Source organism: Caenorhabditis remanei, chromosome V (genome assembly GCF_010183535.1).
Source record: "Caenorhabditis remanei strain PX506 chromosome V, whole genome shotgun sequence".
In the NCBI taxonomy this organism is placed as follows: Eukaryota; Metazoa; Nematoda; class Chromadorea; order Rhabditida; family Rhabditidae; genus Caenorhabditis; species Caenorhabditis remanei.
This window is the reverse complement of record NC_071332.1, coordinates 12,204,980-12,220,828: the sequence shown is the minus strand read 5'-3', so window position 1 is coordinate 12,220,828 and position 15,849 is coordinate 12,204,980. Positions and strand designations below refer to the sequence as shown.

At 37.3% G+C, this 15,849-nt stretch overlaps 7 protein-coding genes across 7 annotated transcripts; 4 read left to right on the top strand and 3 right to left on the bottom strand.

The window, feature by feature from the left end:
• Window positions 1-245: 245 nt before the first annotated feature.
• GCK72_019270 (uncharacterized protein) lies at window positions 246-2,338 on the top strand (the record flags this gene model as incomplete). The annotated part of the gene is made up of 9 exons (XM_053732949.1): window positions 246-297; window positions 350-469; window positions 514-688; window positions 737-878; window positions 936-1,305; window positions 1,398-1,579; window positions 1,628-1,896; window positions 1,944-2,215; window positions 2,265-2,338. The coding sequence occupies 9 exons, from the start codon at window positions 246-248 to the stop codon at window positions 2,336-2,338; spliced, it is 1,656 nt and encodes a 551-aa protein (XP_053581862.1).
• A 105-nt stretch (window positions 2,339-2,443) lies between these two features.
• On the bottom strand, window positions 2,444-3,193 carry GCK72_019269 (uncharacterized protein; the record flags this gene model as incomplete). The annotated part of the gene is made up of 3 exons (XM_003115518.2): window positions 2,444-2,631; window positions 2,681-3,074; window positions 3,134-3,193. The coding sequence occupies 3 exons, from the start codon at window positions 3,191-3,193 to the stop codon at window positions 2,444-2,446; spliced, it is 642 nt and encodes a 213-aa protein (XP_003115566.2).
• An 865-nt stretch (window positions 3,194-4,058) lies between these two features.
• Window positions 4,059-5,296, top strand: GCK72_019268 (uncharacterized protein; the record flags this gene model as incomplete). Its single annotated transcript, XM_053732948.1, has 5 exons — window positions 4,059-4,250; window positions 4,299-4,364; window positions 4,416-4,772; window positions 4,821-4,922; window positions 4,967-5,296. The coding sequence occupies 5 exons, from the start codon at window positions 4,059-4,061 to the stop codon at window positions 5,294-5,296; spliced, it is 1,047 nt and encodes a 348-aa protein (XP_053581861.1).
• A 493-nt stretch (window positions 5,297-5,789) lies between these two features.
• Window positions 5,790-6,967, top strand: GCK72_019267 (uncharacterized protein; the record flags this gene model as incomplete). The annotated part of the gene is made up of 6 exons (XM_003115407.2): window positions 5,790-5,870; window positions 5,919-6,085; window positions 6,135-6,339; window positions 6,397-6,498; window positions 6,541-6,707; window positions 6,757-6,967. The coding sequence occupies 6 exons, from the start codon at window positions 5,790-5,792 to the stop codon at window positions 6,965-6,967; spliced, it is 933 nt and encodes a 310-aa protein (XP_003115455.2).
• A 1,208-nt stretch (window positions 6,968-8,175) lies between these two features.
• Window positions 8,176-11,157, top strand: GCK72_019266 (uncharacterized protein; the record flags this gene model as incomplete). The annotated part of the gene is made up of 12 exons (XM_003115442.2): window positions 8,176-8,238; window positions 8,330-8,468; window positions 8,513-8,617; window positions 8,672-8,820; window positions 8,869-9,083; window positions 9,134-9,232; window positions 9,277-9,551; window positions 9,707-9,878; window positions 9,981-10,044; window positions 10,097-10,220; window positions 10,267-10,439; window positions 11,014-11,157. 12 exons carry the CDS (start codon window positions 8,176-8,178, stop codon window positions 11,155-11,157), a joined length of 1,722 nt encoding a protein of 573 aa, XP_003115490.2.
• On the bottom strand, window positions 11,020-13,490 carry GCK72_019265 (uncharacterized protein; the record flags this gene model as incomplete). Its single annotated transcript, XM_053732947.1, has 4 exons — window positions 11,020-11,219; window positions 12,239-12,665; window positions 13,166-13,249; window positions 13,425-13,490. The coding sequence occupies 4 exons, from the start codon at window positions 13,488-13,490 to the stop codon at window positions 11,020-11,022; spliced, it is 777 nt and encodes a 258-aa protein (XP_053581860.1).
• Window positions 13,491-15,043: 1,553 nt separating this feature from the next.
• GCK72_019264 (uncharacterized protein) lies at window positions 15,044-15,586 on the bottom strand (the record flags this gene model as incomplete). Its single annotated transcript, XM_003115493.2, has 3 exons — window positions 15,044-15,170; window positions 15,220-15,302; window positions 15,413-15,586. The coding sequence occupies 3 exons, from the start codon at window positions 15,584-15,586 to the stop codon at window positions 15,044-15,046; spliced, it is 384 nt and encodes a 127-aa protein (XP_003115541.2).
• Between the last annotated feature and the right edge of the window lie 263 nt (window positions 15,587-15,849).

The following is a 15,849-nucleotide window of genomic DNA, read 5'->3' as shown; positions in this document are numbered from 1 at the left end:
TCAGCCTCCTTTGAACATTTCCCAGTGCTCTATAAACTTATAAACTTTCTCACTCCTCTAATCAACTTTCACACCCCCCACCCACACGTGTTTCACACCTTTAAAAAAATCATAAAACAGTGTATTATCATCGAAAATTCTTTGTACTGTTTTAATGTATTTGTTGGACGCTATCGATTCATATCTCGAGTTTTGTTAGTTGCAATTTGTATTTTCTTGTGAGTTTTCGGGGTTTTAATAATTGAATGGAGGAAGAGAATGGAAAAAAGAATGGAATATTGGAGCAAAGTTTTACAGGTCAGTTAATTATATTTTTCTTTTGATTTCCTCAAAAATTCATGGATTTCAGTCACGAAAGGAACGTTTGAGAACAATGCCAACATACTCCAACGACTGATTCAAAAGTGTTCTCCATTTTTTGGTCCTGCTGCTATCCTAGTATTTTTGCTGATTTATCATGGATATTTAAGTCAGTTGCAGAATTATTTTTTGTCCAACAAAAAGATTTTTCAGTAGCTGCTGGAATCCACAATTACTCAAAAGCAGCTCCACTAATCTACGTGACTCTGTTCTTCTGGTTATGTTTCATCATCAATTTTTTAGTTGGGACAAGATATTTTAAGATAATTTATGACAACCTTGCCACCAAACTAGATGATTTTGCAAAACGGAGAAAGTTTGTGCCAATGTGAGTCTAAAAAATATCATTATCAATTTTATGACAGTCGAGATTCAGCACTATTAAACTAGCATTTGCGGGTGCCCTTCTTGCCTATACTGTTATTGAAGCCCTATCCCAACCAACGAGATTGACAGGGTTCGGAGGATATGTGTTCTTTTTGGTTTTTATGGTTTTGTTCTCTCATAGACCAAGAAAGGTACAATCTTATCTCTTGAAAAGATCGGTAAAAGCACAAATCATTTCATGCTTCCAGATCAACTGGAACATAGTCACTAGTGCCTTGATATTTCATTATTGTCTTGCCATAATCATTCTCCAATGGTCTACCGGTCGTTGGTTCTACGAGCAACTCTCCAAATTAATAGTTGGTCTTCTGGAATACGCACAAGTTGGAGCGAAATTCGTTTTCGGTTTCATTGCTGGTCCTCCGAATATTTGTGATTTGGCACCAGTCTTCATATTCACATCTCTTCAAACATTGATCTACTTCTCAGCTGTTGTTGCATTATTATTCTACTTTGGAATCATTCAAGTTGCTTTGAAAAAAAGTACATGGTTCATGAAAGTGCTTATCGGAACCACTCCTGTTGAGTCTGTGTACTCTTGGGCGTGCACTTTTTTGGGTCAATCTGAAGCGCCACTGGTCATCAGACCTTATTTAGAAAAACTGACAGGTAAATCCGAAGTACGGTTCCGATGTATTAGTTCTTATCAGATTCTGAACTATTTGCTGTCCTTACAAGTGGATTTTCATGTACCGGTGGAACAGTTTTCGCTGCCTATGTAGCTTTGGGAGCATGTCCTGAATCTATACTGACTGCCAGTTTACTATCAGCTCCAATGAGCTTAGCATGCTCAAAGTTGATGTATCCAGAGGAAGAGGAGACAAAAATTAAGGTAGTTTTACACAACCACAGGCAAGTATTGTTAACAATGTTTTTCCAGGAAGAAGATTTCGAACTTGATCATGAAAATGACAAAGGATTCTTTGATACCCTCTGTTCTGCTGGTGTTGCTCTTGTTCCAACTGTCTTTGCGATTGGAGCAACTCTAGTTGTAGTCATGTCACTTTTGGCTCTTTTGGATGAAGTATTTTTCTATATCGGAGATCTCATTGGATATGATGGATGGAGTTTCCAAATGTTATTCGGCTATGCATTCTTCCCGTTGGCATATATGATGGGAATTACTAACAACTCGGATCAGACTCTGCTGTGAGTATTGATAGACGTGGTCGTTTAAAATTCGATAATTTTTCCAGAGTAGCTCAGCTAATGGGGTCTAAAACTGCTGTCAATGAATTCGTGGCGTATGACAAGTTGGGTCAACTTCAAAAAGACAACAAACTGGATCCAAAATCTGTTCTTGTTGCTACATATGCCCTCTGTGGGTTCTCCAACTTCGGGTCGATGGGGATTCAGATGGAAGTTATTGGGGGATTGGCACCTGGAAAGAAGACCGCAGCGTCCAAAGTTATGCTTCGAGCACTTTGTGCAGGTGCCATCGCATGCTTTATGAATGCAACAGTTGCAGGTGAGTGCCGAAAAAACTCGAATCACATCGGCGCTTTTTGGAATTTCAGGTATTCTAATATCAAATCCAGTGGTTTGTAGCAGCGCCAGTGTCAACTCAACGTGTTTCAAAATACCTTCCTAATAGTTGTAATTCTGTATAATTTAGGAAAGTGTATATAAATGTATTTATTATAATAGAATGTTTTAAGTGCGTTACTTTGATAACTCTTGTTAAATATAAAAAGAACTATTTTGGTTGGAATGGTCTTGTCTCCAAGTATGGCTTGAGTTTTGGATGTTCTCCGATTCTCTTGAAGTAGGCAGTCACTTCTGGGAAGTCTGTTCCAAGGAATCCTGGCTCGAGCACATTCAATGAAGTGGTGGTTTCGAAGAACATAAGATCCGGATAGGAGATTCCACTAGCGAGAAGGAATCCTGCAAAATTAGAAAATGAAAAACGAGACTTATAATCAATAGCGCTTACCAGATTTGCTCTTTTCCAATCCCTTGGTCAAGAGTCTGAAATATTTCTCTCTGGCTGGATCCAATGAAGTCTTTTTCAATTCATCACGATCTCCAGCTTGTCCTGGATATCCGAATGCAATCATGGCCCATGGCTTCATTTCATTCAGAAAATCCTTGTAGAGATCAGCATAAGCATCTGCCCATCCCTTCTCAACTGCAGTTTTTCCAGCATATCCGAGTTGATTCGCAACAAAACGAGCAATGGCTGACGACTGTGGAATCATCTCTCCATCGACTTCCAGAACTGGCATTTGGCCGAATGGCATGGTTTCCTTGGTTGTTGATCCTTCTTTGATCCAGTCCTCTAGATTGTAACGGACGTCTTCGAATTCAACACCAGCCATATGGAACATCTGAATAATATTAAGATTAGAGCAATTGTCAACTTTAATAAAAGGAAGATAGAACTCACATCTCTGGAAACCTCGGCATATCCGCGAGCATCGAAATAGTGAAGACGGTACTTGGCCATGATTCAAATCTTAAAATTCAACGTTGAATTTATGATGCCTTCTCATATTTTCAATTCTCTTTATATACTCTTCCAGTCACATTTTGATCATAGAAATTGCATGTGTTGAATTCCGCGTCTAGCAGAAACAACGCACAACAGAGACTGTTGAAAGATAGGAGAGTGCCAGGGATAGAGGCAAATAATCGGCACAGAACATGAGAAACACTAACCACATAGTGACGTAAAAATGGAGGCGAGAAGGGGAGAGATTATGAAAATAGACACTCGTTTCAGTTTCTCGAAAATGGAAGAAAACGAATATGAGAATTGTATAATTGCACTTGGAAGTTTGAAATTATTTCAGTTTCAGAACAAAGTCTGGTTTGGATTAGAAATGAAAAAAAAACCGAAGTGGTCTGAAATTCAAACTATTAATTTTTAAAAGTTTTCAGGTATCTCAATGAGTTTACAAGCATTATGGATCAACACTAATGACTATGATTCTTCCAGATCTTTCAGTTTTCAATAAATATTTATCGTTTCCAGTTCTGATTGAACTTCAAGTACAGTAATCACATACAAGTACATAGTTTCAAATACTTTAGTTAACTTTTCAAAAGTAGAGTCTGATTCGTGAAAGCAAGCGGAAATCAATGAAAAACCAATTATTCTAAAGAGGAATCTATGCAGGAAACAGAGGTAGAATCTCATAATTAATGTTCAAAGACGAGCTAGAGCAATATTATTTTTCTGTTCTCGAGAAGTGTATCCCACCACTTCGTTTCAATAATTTCATTGATCTAAATACTAGAAAGTTTTCAAATAAATTCACTTTTTTAAAACAAAATTTCAGTTCATTTCTTTCAAACGGTGATTCAGATATATGCACATCCGTTGGGCTCATCGTTACCTACCAGCCGTCTCTGGATATTTATCTTTCATCGTGAATCCAATATTGGCATATCTGATTTTAACGGAACAGAAATCAACGACAATCGGACGATATCGGTTTTTGATTTTATTCTTTGCTGTTTTTGACATGTTATATTCAACGGTTGAACTTTTGGTTCCCGTGGTGAGTCTTTCTAAAAACTCTACTCCATTGGACTCCTTAAAAGTTTAGGGTATGCATGGAACTGGCTCCGCATTTGTGATTTATCTAGCTCATGGTCCGTTTTTTGGTAAAGACGTAAGTGAAATGATACAACATCTGAGAACTGAAAACATATTTCTTTTTTAGAGAATCCGCCTCGCTCAGTTTGCAATTTCTGTCCGATGTGGATGCATTTCGCTTTCTTACGGAATCTTGATCATTCACTTTATCTATAGATACATTGCACTCTTCTTGTATCATGCGCTCAACATCTTACATCTCCAAATACTTTTTTTCAGCCCAAAATTTGTTGAACAAGTGTTCCGTCCATTTGGAATATTCTGCATATTTACTTTCTTCTTAATTCATGGAATTGTTTGGGCTGGAATATGTGAACTGTTTCTGTATGCAGATGATGAAATGAGAGATTATATTCGGGAAACTTTTAGAAAAGATTACGAAGTGGATTCAAATGATATTGCTTTTTTGGCAGCTCTGTACATGGTAACTGAAGGTAAATTCATAAGGTTTTGATAATAATTCGATCTTCAGGATGGGAGTGCTGAAGTCAATAAACGAGGGTGGACAGGGATTCTATTACTTTCTGGGATTTCAGTTTATGCTGTATCGTTGTATGTCATTTTGGGAAGAAAGGTGAATAAATTTTGCAGATATTTTAATAAATTTTGAATTCTCAGATCGTTTGGAAGCTTCGAACTCAAAACGCTCTATCCCAAATCACTCAAAATATGCACAAACAACTGTTCACTGTGTTGGCCGTCCAGACTGTAATTCCAGTATGTATCAGCTTTTCTCCGTGTATGATGGCTTGGTATGGACCAATGTTTTATTTGGATCTCGGCATGTGGAATAACTATTTCGGAGTTATTGCATTTTCAGCATTCCCGTTTTTGGATCCATTGGCTATCATTTTCCTGCTTCCAAACTATCGAAACAGGCTCACAAGAAAGCATATAATCAAACCCTTTGTGAATATTTTATTCAACAGAACGACTACTGTCAATTGAAATATAAAACATCTTCTTTGCCAGATTTTTCTAGATTCAAACTGATTTAATAGAAACACAAGTCAATATACTGTACACATAAAATTACTAGACAGAGTGTCCTAAGTGTTTGATCACGATCAGAGTGTTCAATCACGAACGACTTGCCAACACTCGTTTTCAGAAATTCTTGATTTTTTGGTATAAAAGCTACAAATTTAACTATATTCGATTTGAAAATTGTACTCATCCTGGAAATGAGTAATATATTTTTCCTCAATAACAAAAAAATCCGTTGGTAATGGGCGGAGTTCGCATGATGCAGATGACAAATCAGAAATATAAAACGACGTTCAGCTCTTGAATTGCTCATTTTGTGCTCAAAAAGCCAAGTCACCCAGAAATGATTTATGTTAACTGGTACCACTATCATATTCCCAAGTTGTTCGGTGTTTTCAGTTTCCTGATCAACCCAATATTTATTTATTTGGTCTTGACAAAATCGAAAACTCAAATGGGAAAATATCGATATCTACTGATTTTCTTTGCTGTGTTCGATATTGTCTACTCCGTTGCTGAACTGTTGACACCGATTGTAAGTCTCACTTTTTCTGGAAAATGAGTTTGATGAAACCTATTTCAGGCTGTCATAAACACAGGGTATGGATTTGTTACTTTCATAACTGACGGTCCATTTTTCGATGACGTCATGGATGGACAACACGGTGTCGCTTCTCGATGTTGCTTCATTTCGTTGAGTTATGCTATACTGATTATTCACTTTGTTTATCGATACCTGCTGCTCTTCAAGTGAGTTGCTTTCTCCTTTCCCTGTTTCTTCATATCTGCAAAAATTCAGTCCCGACTACGTCCGTCGTTTCTTTGAACCTCTTGGAGTCTTTGTTATTTTAGTGTATTTCATATTTCATGGTGTCTCTTGGACGTGGATTTGTGAGCATTGTCTTGCTCCAAATGATGAAATCAGAGATATTATACGACCAGCATTTCAAGAAGTATATCATGTGGATGCTGATACAATCCCTTGTTTAACAGGACAGTACATGGTAAGACAACTAGACTAACACATCTTCTTCCAATCTGATCAATTTTTGAATTTTCAGAACGCAAGTAACTATGTCATTGCGAAAAGTTGGATTGGAATATCTTCTTTAACTCTTTTCTCAAGTTACTGTATGACAATTTATTTTGTTTTGGGATACAAGGTCAGCGAATTATTGCAACGTTTGTTATTCGAGAATTTCCAGATCCTCACGAAAATCAGCCAAAACTGTGCAATGAGTAAAACCACTCTTCTCCTCCATCGTCAACTTTTCAAAGCACTAGTCGTCCAGACGTGTATTCCAATCTTCGCCAGTTTCCTTCCTACTGTAATTGCCTGGTATGCTCCCATCTTCCTAATTAATCTAACATGGTAAGATAACCGATTACTTAAAAATAATTCGCCTCATGAACTGTTTCAGGTGGAACAACTACATCTGCATCATTGCGTTGGCTGCATTCCCGTTCATCGACCCAATCGCTGTCATTTGCTTCATTCCAAATTACAAAAACACAATATTGGGATGGCTGAAAATACGGAAATTCACAACAACTACAACTCCATCGACGACAGACGCCGCGTCGACGATTTCAAGAAAACAAACGACGAACAATTCGAGAAATGAACAATAAGTCATCGTTTTTATGACGTTATACGATTACGGTATTGATAACATGTCAATTTCTAATAAATTTTTGTAAATTAAATTTCTCTTTTTAACGATAAACGTACGTGTTTTCATTTAGATCTTCTTTGGAAACCAAACGGTTTTCAGACTACACTACATCTGATTCTGAAAACGTCTTCTTGATTGATTTGAGTCACCCCATCATCATATTTCAGCATGAAACACAATCTATCATTCTTTTAAAGGTACTACCTCCATAAAACCATTCGAATACAGAAACCACGCGTCCGCTTCGTAGCAGCAGTCAGTCGAGAGTTACGAAACCGAATGGGGGTAATAAAATATTTATGGGTTTCCTCCCGACACAGAAGTCAAATATTTCCGAGTTTTCTCTTCAGATGGAATGGAAAGGAAATGTGTGATAAGAGAGCAGTTACAATGATGAAGTGGCGGAATTGAATTTCGTTCTAGAAGTTACAGAAATGGAGAGGTCAAAAACTAGAAAAAGGAGGAGTTAGGGTAACTTATTTGTAAAGAATTCAGGCAAGGAAGGAATCAATCAAAAGTCAAATATTACTGAACATTTTATAGTTTTCTTATTTGATTCTTGACTCATTTTACTTTTTCTTCTTCTGGAGCCTCGTCATGAAATGAAATCTACTTATTTTCTAGATATTCTTGTTAAGGCTCTGATGGCTTGCTTTAGAGATTTATCAAGGTTTTGCTGAATTGCCCTGAAAATTTGAGTGACAAAACAAAGTTTCAACTTCACAGTAACGAAGACCTCGCTTGAGTGGATCCGTTCTATTTTTTTTGGTAGCATCTCTACTAGAATCTCATCTTCTCGATTGAATAGGCCACACTTTCCGAAATCAGCACACTACGAACCATCGTATGATTTCGTCATTACAGTAACCTTCTTAAAAAGATACCACCTTTTAAGTGCAACTCATCAGACTTAATTATCATCCTTCCTCCTCTGAAATAATCTCTTTTTTCTCTCAAAAACTTCCGAATAAACCGATTTCTAACACATTAAAAAACGCTTCAGTTTGCTTATTTCCTTCCTGATAATACATTTCTTTTTTCACTTTCTAGTGTGAAGCAGCCCCCTTTTTCTATTGTTATCTCTGATAATTATTATCATTTTTCAGAATGAACCATCCAATATGTAAATTATTCTTATTCTTCGCTATAATTTTATTTCATTCCATGTTAAAATCGGGTGCAGCTGAATGTCCAGATAATCTCTTGAATGCGATTTCACTAGAAGAGGTCAGCTTTTATTCGATAGACACTTTAATTTTAATACTTCAGAAAGGATGCGATTTTTTGTTTCATTAACAATTCAAAAAATATAATTCAGGTTAATGGAAAATGTATTGCCGTCACTAGTCGTCCGTCGAAAGGATCTGGAACCACCCAATGTACATATGTGACTTCAATTCCAAATCAATTCACATTTTTGTCAATTGACAGTAAAACTGAAAATGATCATATCCAACGTAAGTTTTGATGTTTCTACCTTTTTTATAACCTACTTTTCCAGAGGGCCTTGCTATGACCAATTTCACATTCGCATACATTGATCTTGGCTTTTCGGGATCAACTTGGTCATGGATGAATGGAGATACTTCTGCATACACGAATTGGGGTTCGCGTGACCATAGCTTTTATTTTTGAACTCATTGAGTGAGCATGTTTTCAGCCAATCCCCCTGTCACTCAACCACCAACAATCGGTCCAACTACAGTACCATTTCTATCAACGTTGCCTCCTTCACAGCAGAGAAGGTCGACGGCTGTGGTGATTGGAATTGATGCATCACTATTTTCTACAAATTCTCTAACATTAGCGGTATGATTTGTTTCGAAATTTCCCCGACCATCACTCAGTTTGCTTCAGCAAGTTAATTTTGCTCGTTCACTTTCCACCTACATCGCTGAACGGGGTCCATCTGAATTCGCTATTTTCGCCTATGGATGTACTCAAGCAACTTCTTATATTACACAATATCCCAACTTTGTAAACGCTTTCACAACGACAAATGCAATGATTTCAAATGTAGATCAAATGATAAATATTGATTGTGTGAGAAGCAGTCCTCTGGATTTCCCATCGTGAGTTTCACGGGATCTCTCGATTGAAAAAAAAGAGTATCCGATTCCAGAATGTTCCGTGATCAGACTGTCTACTACAATAGATATTCCACTTCATACAGACCATTCAAATCAAAGTTTTTGTCAATGGTCTACTTCAGTTCTTCCACGTAAGTTCATCTGTTTGTCCGGATATACGAATACCGCAACTCAGTGATTCTGATAACATCAAACTAGCAAGTGCTTTGTATCCAATGGCCAACTCTTCAATTATCACAATTAATGTCGGTGATTCATCGATCGATATCTCTCGATTATCAATTCCAGTCGGGAAATATGGACTTCGAGTTAAGACTGCAGATGACATTATGGCTCTTGTACCAAAAGTGGATTCCATGATTTTCGGAGCAACTGCTTTCAGTAGTGCTGCTGTCAAAATGGATAATATGAGAGAACCAATATGGAATTTCGGGATTCAAACGAAAAAAGGTAAACATTCCTTATCAAACTGGATAGAGCAATAGAAAACCGCAAATTTTAAATTATGTTATAAAAAAAGGTGCCGTTTCAGACTTTTTTCACTAAGTAACTAAAACGTCACAATTTTTTTTAATACCTGGAAAAAAAAGTTTGAAATCTCCCAGAACCCTCGGTGTATGCCACGGGCTACACCGACTGTGCGTACATGAATGCTACTGATGGTTTATGGTATTCTGATGGCAATTGCGATACGAAAAGGCAGGTTCTATGTCAATATGTACTACCAGTTCCACCAGCACCGCCAACTGTCAACCCTACAATATCGTGGCAAGATCCGTAAGTCACTACTATGAATGAAGATGAATTTCAGATATTTCGACATCAGAAAACGTTTTACGAAATCAAAAAAGTATAAACACTAATTATAATCTTTTCCAGATGCTATATCGAGACTACTAACTTCACCTACTTCCAGTCATTATCAAATGCCAAATGCTATCGAGTTTGTTTTATTATTTTCCGGAATCTATCAAAATTAGTCTTCTCATTTTCAGATGTCGGCTTCAAAGAAGCAGTTCGCAGAAGCTGAAGACGTCTGTTTAACAGATCATCCTTTGTTTTTGCATACTCCAAAATTGACATCAATTGAGACAAAAGCAGAAGAGGATCAGGTGAGAAGTGGGTGATTCGAGAGAGAGAAAGATACAAATTCATGTATTTTCAGCTATGTTAAGCCCTCTCACCAGCGAAGGAATGTTCTGGTTCGGACTGAAACGAGACCCCTCGAACTCTTCTAATTGGAATTTCATCAACGGAGACATCTACGATTCTTCGTATAGTAATTGGAGAGATGGATACCCTCGGGACGCAGATGGATGTGACTGTGTGGCATTGGTTGTAAATGACAACTCATGGATAAATACGGATTGTAATAAGTCATTGTATTCTATATGCGCTTTTCGTTTTAATGTTTCAGAACCACAATCTTGATGTTCTTATTCTATAATTTGTACCATGAAACTCAACTCTTTTTGCAAGATTGATTTTTCAAATTACATTTATCCAGAATTCCGGCATAATATAACAAGAAAATTGAGGGACTAGAAAATTAGTCCAGGTTGGGCAGTTTAAAAAAAAATTCGAAAACCCAATCCAGACTAATTTTCTGAGAAAAAAGCTGAATAGGTAGAAAAACAGGAAAAAAACGTGGCTATTTCATGGAAAAAGTAAAAAAGAAGTCATCGAAGGAGAGTAAAAAGAGGTGACAAAGCATGACAGTACCAGTCAGTTGTTGTTTTTAATGAAAAACATGATAAGAAACCCTAGATATCAAAGAAAAGAAGGTCAAGGAAAACTCACAGGTTTGGCACATGATGAGAAAAGGATTGCTAAAAAAAGAGAAACAATATTATAATTTAGTGATGCATGAAATGAGATTCTTCGGCAATATTTTGAATTCAGAATATTTCAGAATCGTTTAGATTCGTGCCTGCATTCCACCGTTGATTCCGATCGTCTCTCCGGATATGTAACTGGCTTCGTCGGAAACCAGGAACGCAACAGCTTCAGCGCACTCGTCAGGATCACCGAATCGGCGTTGGGCAATCTGGGATAGCCATTTCTGCTTTTCGGCTTCGTCGGAGAAGAGGGCTTGGGAGAAGTCGGTTTGGATGATTCCTGAAAAATAAAGTGTTAAAAATGTATTGGTTTTTCTCTATTTCAGCCGTATAACATGAACAGTTCGATCTTTGACTATACAAGTTCCCCAAATTTGAAATTGGATTGTTTTTCATAAAAGTCCCTGTTCATCTACAAACTTCCTCACTAACATAGTCTAGTCATCAAACTTCCCCAAAATCTATTTTTCAAATAATATTTTCCGCGGGTACCACGATGCACTCATAGTGGATCACGTGAAACAGTGTCTATACGCCTTGAGGTTTCGCTTTTTTGCGATCGCCAGCCGAGAGAATAATGTGAAACGAAACAAAAGGTACACAAAATGTGGGTTCATCACTATTCGAGCCACGCGGTCGACTGCTGCTGCTTTTTTGTTGAGCAAATATCAACAAAACGATGGGTTTTTGGGCTTTTGTGCAGCAAGGTCAAACCTTCAAAAATGTGATGGAAAATTGGCAGTTTTTCGGGTTACGAAGAACTGAATTGTAAAATTTCAAGGAATTATCAATGAGGTTATACTGAAAAAAATTGAACTTACAAGCTAACTCTTCGAGTCTAATAGCTCGATTTGGAGAAAAATTATCACACAATGTCATAACATCTAAAATAACAAGCGGTTCTGTAACGACCAGGGATTCCCTTCGTTCAATCTTTCTATCTGTGATCTACAAACTTCAATCATCAATTCTTTGTTCTTTGTCAAATCGAAATTGGACGGATAAGATCGAAATGATAAGAGAAGAAGAATTTCGAAGGTCGCATGACAATTGTGTGTTGGTGTGTTGTTGCACCCATTGACCCCAGTGCATCATGAAAAGTTTTCATTTCGAAGCCACGGAGGAACTCGTGTGAATCATGTGGACAACTGTTCTCAGGAAGTAAACGAAGTAAACGTCGCGATTTAAAAGGAAGTCATTTTCATAAATAGACTACTGTTGTGACGTCTCAGGCTTTCAGATAATAGAACAAAGGCTCTTGAGCGATGAAGCCATTTCTTTCAGATGATTTTATCTTACCTGGAGCTATCGTGTTGACACGGATATTCCGCCTGGCCAAGTTCAATGCCAATGATTTGCTCAATCCAGTTAACGTAGTCTTCATCACAGAATAAGCTCCAATCTCGTTCATCGGTGAGTATCCGGCTACAGAAGACACAAAAACAATATTTCCGCGCCCGGAAGCCTCCAAATGTGGCACAGCTTCTTTAGTCAATTCGAACGCCGATTTCACATTCAAATCGAGCAGTTTGTCCCATTGAGAATCGGATACTGACATCAAATCGCCATAATGTGGGTTAACGGCAGCATTCGACACGAGAATATCGAGTTTTGTGAATCTGTCAAGTGTGAAATTGATGAGTTTGGTACGATCCTCTTTGTTTCCAACGTGTGCAGTTGTACCATGTGCGTCGATATTTTCGAGGCGGAGAGCGGCGACAGCTTCCTGAAAATCAATTGTTTTTTGAAAGGTTGAATGTCTGCATGATTACGAACTGTGATTTTCAACTACCGTATTCATTCTAGTATTTTCTAGAAAACAGGTTTTCCGCTAAAATGTGACCTCTATTTATCCGAAAAAGTCAGATCTGTGAACAAACTACTTACAGATGTTTCTAATTGATGAAAAACAATTTGCCCTTTCAAACTCTCCAATCATTCAGCCAAAAAACATCACATGTTTCATAGTGGCACATTGTTGATAACTGATTGGATGAGAAATTCCAGAGATCAGAGTGCATGTAAACAGAATAAAATGGATCAACTGATATTTACGATGAGATCTTTCCGGAATCTGGAGATAAATAGGTCAAAATCATGTGAATCCTGTGATTTTTGTAATACAAGAAGTTGAAGTTAACGAGTTGAACAAAATTTAATTAATCTGGCAAGTTCCCCAATAAACCCCATCTAAAATGTGTTGTTTTTGTTCCCCTTCAAACTCACATCCACATTCTTCTCCTTTCGACTGCAAACGACGACAGAGGCGCCGGCAGCGCCAAGCTGTTTGGCAATGGCGAACCCGATTCCCTATAATGAAAAAGATACTGGTTTTGATTACTTTGTTTTTTGATGAAAAACATTAACAAAACAACGGAAGCTTCAGAAAAGTAATGAAATCGCAATTTCCGTATAGAAAATAAGGTTTCAGTTTCAAGTCTCGAAGCTTTCGTGACAGTTTTTGAGATTCAAAACTTGAACTTACCTTAGTAGAAGCAGTGACAAGAGCAACTCGATCCGTCAAAAACTTAGTTGCCACTGATGAAGCCATGTTTTCTTCTGTGTTGTACCCTGCAGAATAATGAAAACTGTTTGATTTGTTCACTTTTGTGTCATATTTATAAGATGGGCGGCGGGTCACAATACGAACAAATATATTTTTTTGCAAAATTGAAAAATAAAATGAAATATTTTCTCCTGCCTCCCACTGTATGTCAAATGTCCAAAATCAAATGACAATGTCTGGAGGGACAGGAGGAATTCATGTGAACAGGAGAAGAGAAAGAATGAGGAGATGATGATAAGATGGGCGGTCCGTTTTTGCTGGCGGAGATGAGAGATAGATGGGATGGAGAGATGCAGAGAATGAGGGCAAAGAGATTGGAATGAAGAATAACGATGGACGGTCTGTTCCTCGTATTCGGGAAAAAGTAAAGTACAGCCAGGCTTGCTGGATATAAAAATCTTCACTGAAATATTTAAAAGAAGTGGATGAGACCCGCCTAGTACTTTTCTTTCCAGCAGGAGAAAATCGTGGAACTTCTTTCTGCAACTGTCAGCGGTCGAAGCACATGAGATTTCCGTGACCTCTTTCTAAAGATTCTGATTGGAAGTGCGACCTCGAGATTTTTAAAGTTCTGAATTCCTAAAGGAGTATATCTGAAGTCTAGGAAGTTTTTATTTGAACTGGAAATCATTTAAAAGTTAGGAAAACTCGACGTCAATGATTTTTATTATGAAAATTGATATGCGAAAAGATAGAATGATAAGAGAAATGGTCTGATGGGGAAGACCTGTCGACGGGCATCAGACGAACGAAAATCTGTGACGTCTGCAACGTTGTATAATCTTCCATTAGTTTTTCTGTGAGCATTAACTTTTAACAAAAACTGTCAAAGTTTCGAAAGGGAACGGATGCTAAATAAAATGTTGTTCAATGCATTATTTAAAATGTAAAAATAACATTCCAACACGGATAATGCATTGGTTTTGAAAACATCATGATCGACCAGAACAGCATTTAGTAGCTTTTGAAGTAAAAGCTTAAAAATCTGTAAGCCACGTACGCTGTCAACGATCCCAACATTCTCGACCTCTAATCACAATCTCTTCAGCCGACCTCCTAAATATTTCTTTGACACAGAAAATTAAGTTGTTTCCACTGATAAGGATTCGTACAACAACGTAAAAATAGATAAGGATTTTATAATTTCTGCCTTAAAACACAAAAACCAGGATTTTTACAACAGATTTTGCAGAAAATAGGAGAAGAAATAAAAAATATGTTTTTCGTATTTCGCTAATCCGCAAACACATCAGTGTAGATTTACGGAATGCGGACCAAACGTCATATTCTACGCGCAATGTTTTGGGGCTGAAAATTGCGAAATTTCACAAACTAAAAACTTAATTAACGGTAAACGTGGTCCTGAAACGTTATATAAAAATTAATAAAAACAATTTGCGGTGAAAATTTCAAGTAAGACGAAATATAAAAACTATCTTTTATTTATTATTTTCGTTTCAAATGAGACACATATTCGAAAACAAAGATCTAAATTCAACCGTACAAACTTTTCCTACCAAAAACAGCCTTTAATTTCATCAAAATACTCTCAACACAATATACGAAAAGAAGCCTAGCAGTCCTAATCCATGACAGGTGTGAGACAGATGCCCAGGGCTCGAATTGCACAGATTGTCACGGCATAGGCATTGCTTGGCGGCAATTCTGGAAAATTATGTGTGTTTTTGGCTTTGGGAGCAAATGGAAATCTCACCCTCGGATTCCAATATTGATACATCCATCTGTCAGATCATCGGTTTTCTCAGCACATCTTTTCTCTACATAGTATGTTCCGTCCTGAAATAAAACCCAATTATATTTTTGAATAAAGAGCACACACTCATCTCAAACTGTAATTCAATTTTTTGAAACTAAGTATGGAAGTATAGGTAATTAGATGAACTAACCGACTTATGTCCAATGATGGAGAGACATCCAAGATTCTCTGGTGCACAAGAATTATTTCTGATTTCTCCTCGACACATTGGTTCTGGAGCTGATAGAAACACTCCACAAGTGAAACATTCCAAAGAAGAAGTGGTTAGTGGAATGAGAAGAAGGAAGAATATTGGGAGCAGCATCTGGAAAATTGAAGTTCGGGTTATTTCTAGTTTGGAGAAGTTTTTCAGGACGAACAAAAGAATTAGAGGGAACTGAGGATTCTGATTGGAAACTAATTTCGATTCAAAGATTTCACGGAAAACACAGATTGGATCTGTACAATTCTAGAACTCTTGAGATTGAGAGCAAAATAAATAATTACTGAGAACCCTAAAAATATATCTAACTAAAAATAGGAGAAACCAACCAAACTTGATTTGTGGACTTGTTTTTTTCTGGCTTC